This window comes from Symsagittifera roscoffensis, chromosome 9 (assembly GCF_963678635.1).
Source record: "Symsagittifera roscoffensis chromosome 9, txSymRosc1.1, whole genome shotgun sequence".
NCBI lineage: Eukaryota > Metazoa > Xenacoelomorpha > Acoela > Convolutidae > Symsagittifera > Symsagittifera roscoffensis.
The window spans coordinates 28,019,921-28,020,965 of NC_087070.1; the positions used below are offsets into that span (position 1 = coordinate 28,019,921).

The 1,045-nt window shown below is 35.4% G+C and overlaps 1 protein-coding gene across 1 annotated transcript in view; it reads left to right on the plus strand.

Annotated features, from left to right (window-relative positions):
• Positions 1-465: 465 nt before the first annotated feature.
• Positions 466-1,045, plus strand: part of LOC134854798 (probable cyclin-dependent serine/threonine-protein kinase DDB_G0292550) — a gene marked incomplete at its 3' end in the record, with an annotated part of 4,169 nt that continues 3,589 nt past the window's right edge. The window contains exon 1 of the mRNA XM_063871157.1: positions 466-491. Within this exon, the coding sequence (XP_063727227.1) occupies positions 466-491 (26 nt within the window). The remainder of the gene's footprint in view (positions 492-1,045) is intronic.

Consider the following 1,045-nt stretch of genomic DNA (forward strand, 5'->3'; position numbering starts at 1 on the left):
CCTGTATCAAAAATGAAGTTTGTTTGAAAATATTGTTATCCTTTTTGATGAGGCCAAAAAATTTGTTTTTAGAAATGTAGAACGAGAAAAATGGATGCTGTACAAAAGTACCAAAAAGGACCCTTTGGGTTACTAGGGGTTCGAATCCCCACGGGAAGGGACGGGACGGAATTTCCACGTCCCTTACCCCTCCTAATTATGAACCTGACCATAACTGTTCCACATATTCAGACCAGACAATAACTAGGATGCTATTTAATCTGTGTCGCCTTCATCGTTGTCAATTAGTAACAGAAGCTTAGTAACAGAGGTACTCTTCACCTTGGGTTTCAGACCAAGACATGTCTACAACCTACTGAAGAAGACATTTGAGTAAACTAATTCCTATGCGTCAGCATATTTTTCCATCATGAATACTTGAAAAGATCAGGGTATAGTAAGTGTATCGGGGTTTGTAATTCCACCATGATGCACCACAAGGAAGATTTGAGGTAATTTGTGAGGTAAATATTTTTGTGATGTCATCCAAAAAGTACTTAAAAACGAGAGCTCATTTGGTAAACATCCCACTTTATGTTCAGTTTGGAAATGATTAAAGCGAAAGAAAATGACTCTACCTAATTCGCAATCAGATTAATCAAGCTAGTCGACGATCATAAATAACCAAGCCCACGTAGATTTTTTAAAATCTCAGGTTTTTCAAAAGACATTGAAGCGAATTAAAAATCGAACTAGAAAAGCTTGAAAATATATTTTGTTTCGGTATTTAGTAAGCATTGTCAATGAAAGTAATTGTTTTGAAAACCTCATTTTTAAAACACACCATATTTTAGTTTCACGAACGCTTTTAATTTCGTTTTTCAACTTTTTTGGATAAAAAATTGATATTATAGCTAAATCTAGATAGGTTTTTCTTCTTTTGGTTATTTATGTCCTTTTCATCCCCAATCTTAGTAACAGCAACTTCAGCCAGCACAGAATTATCGCCCTGTAAAGTAAAGTCCAGATCCAACTCCACTGACAAAGAATACCTCAACTTGCCCTC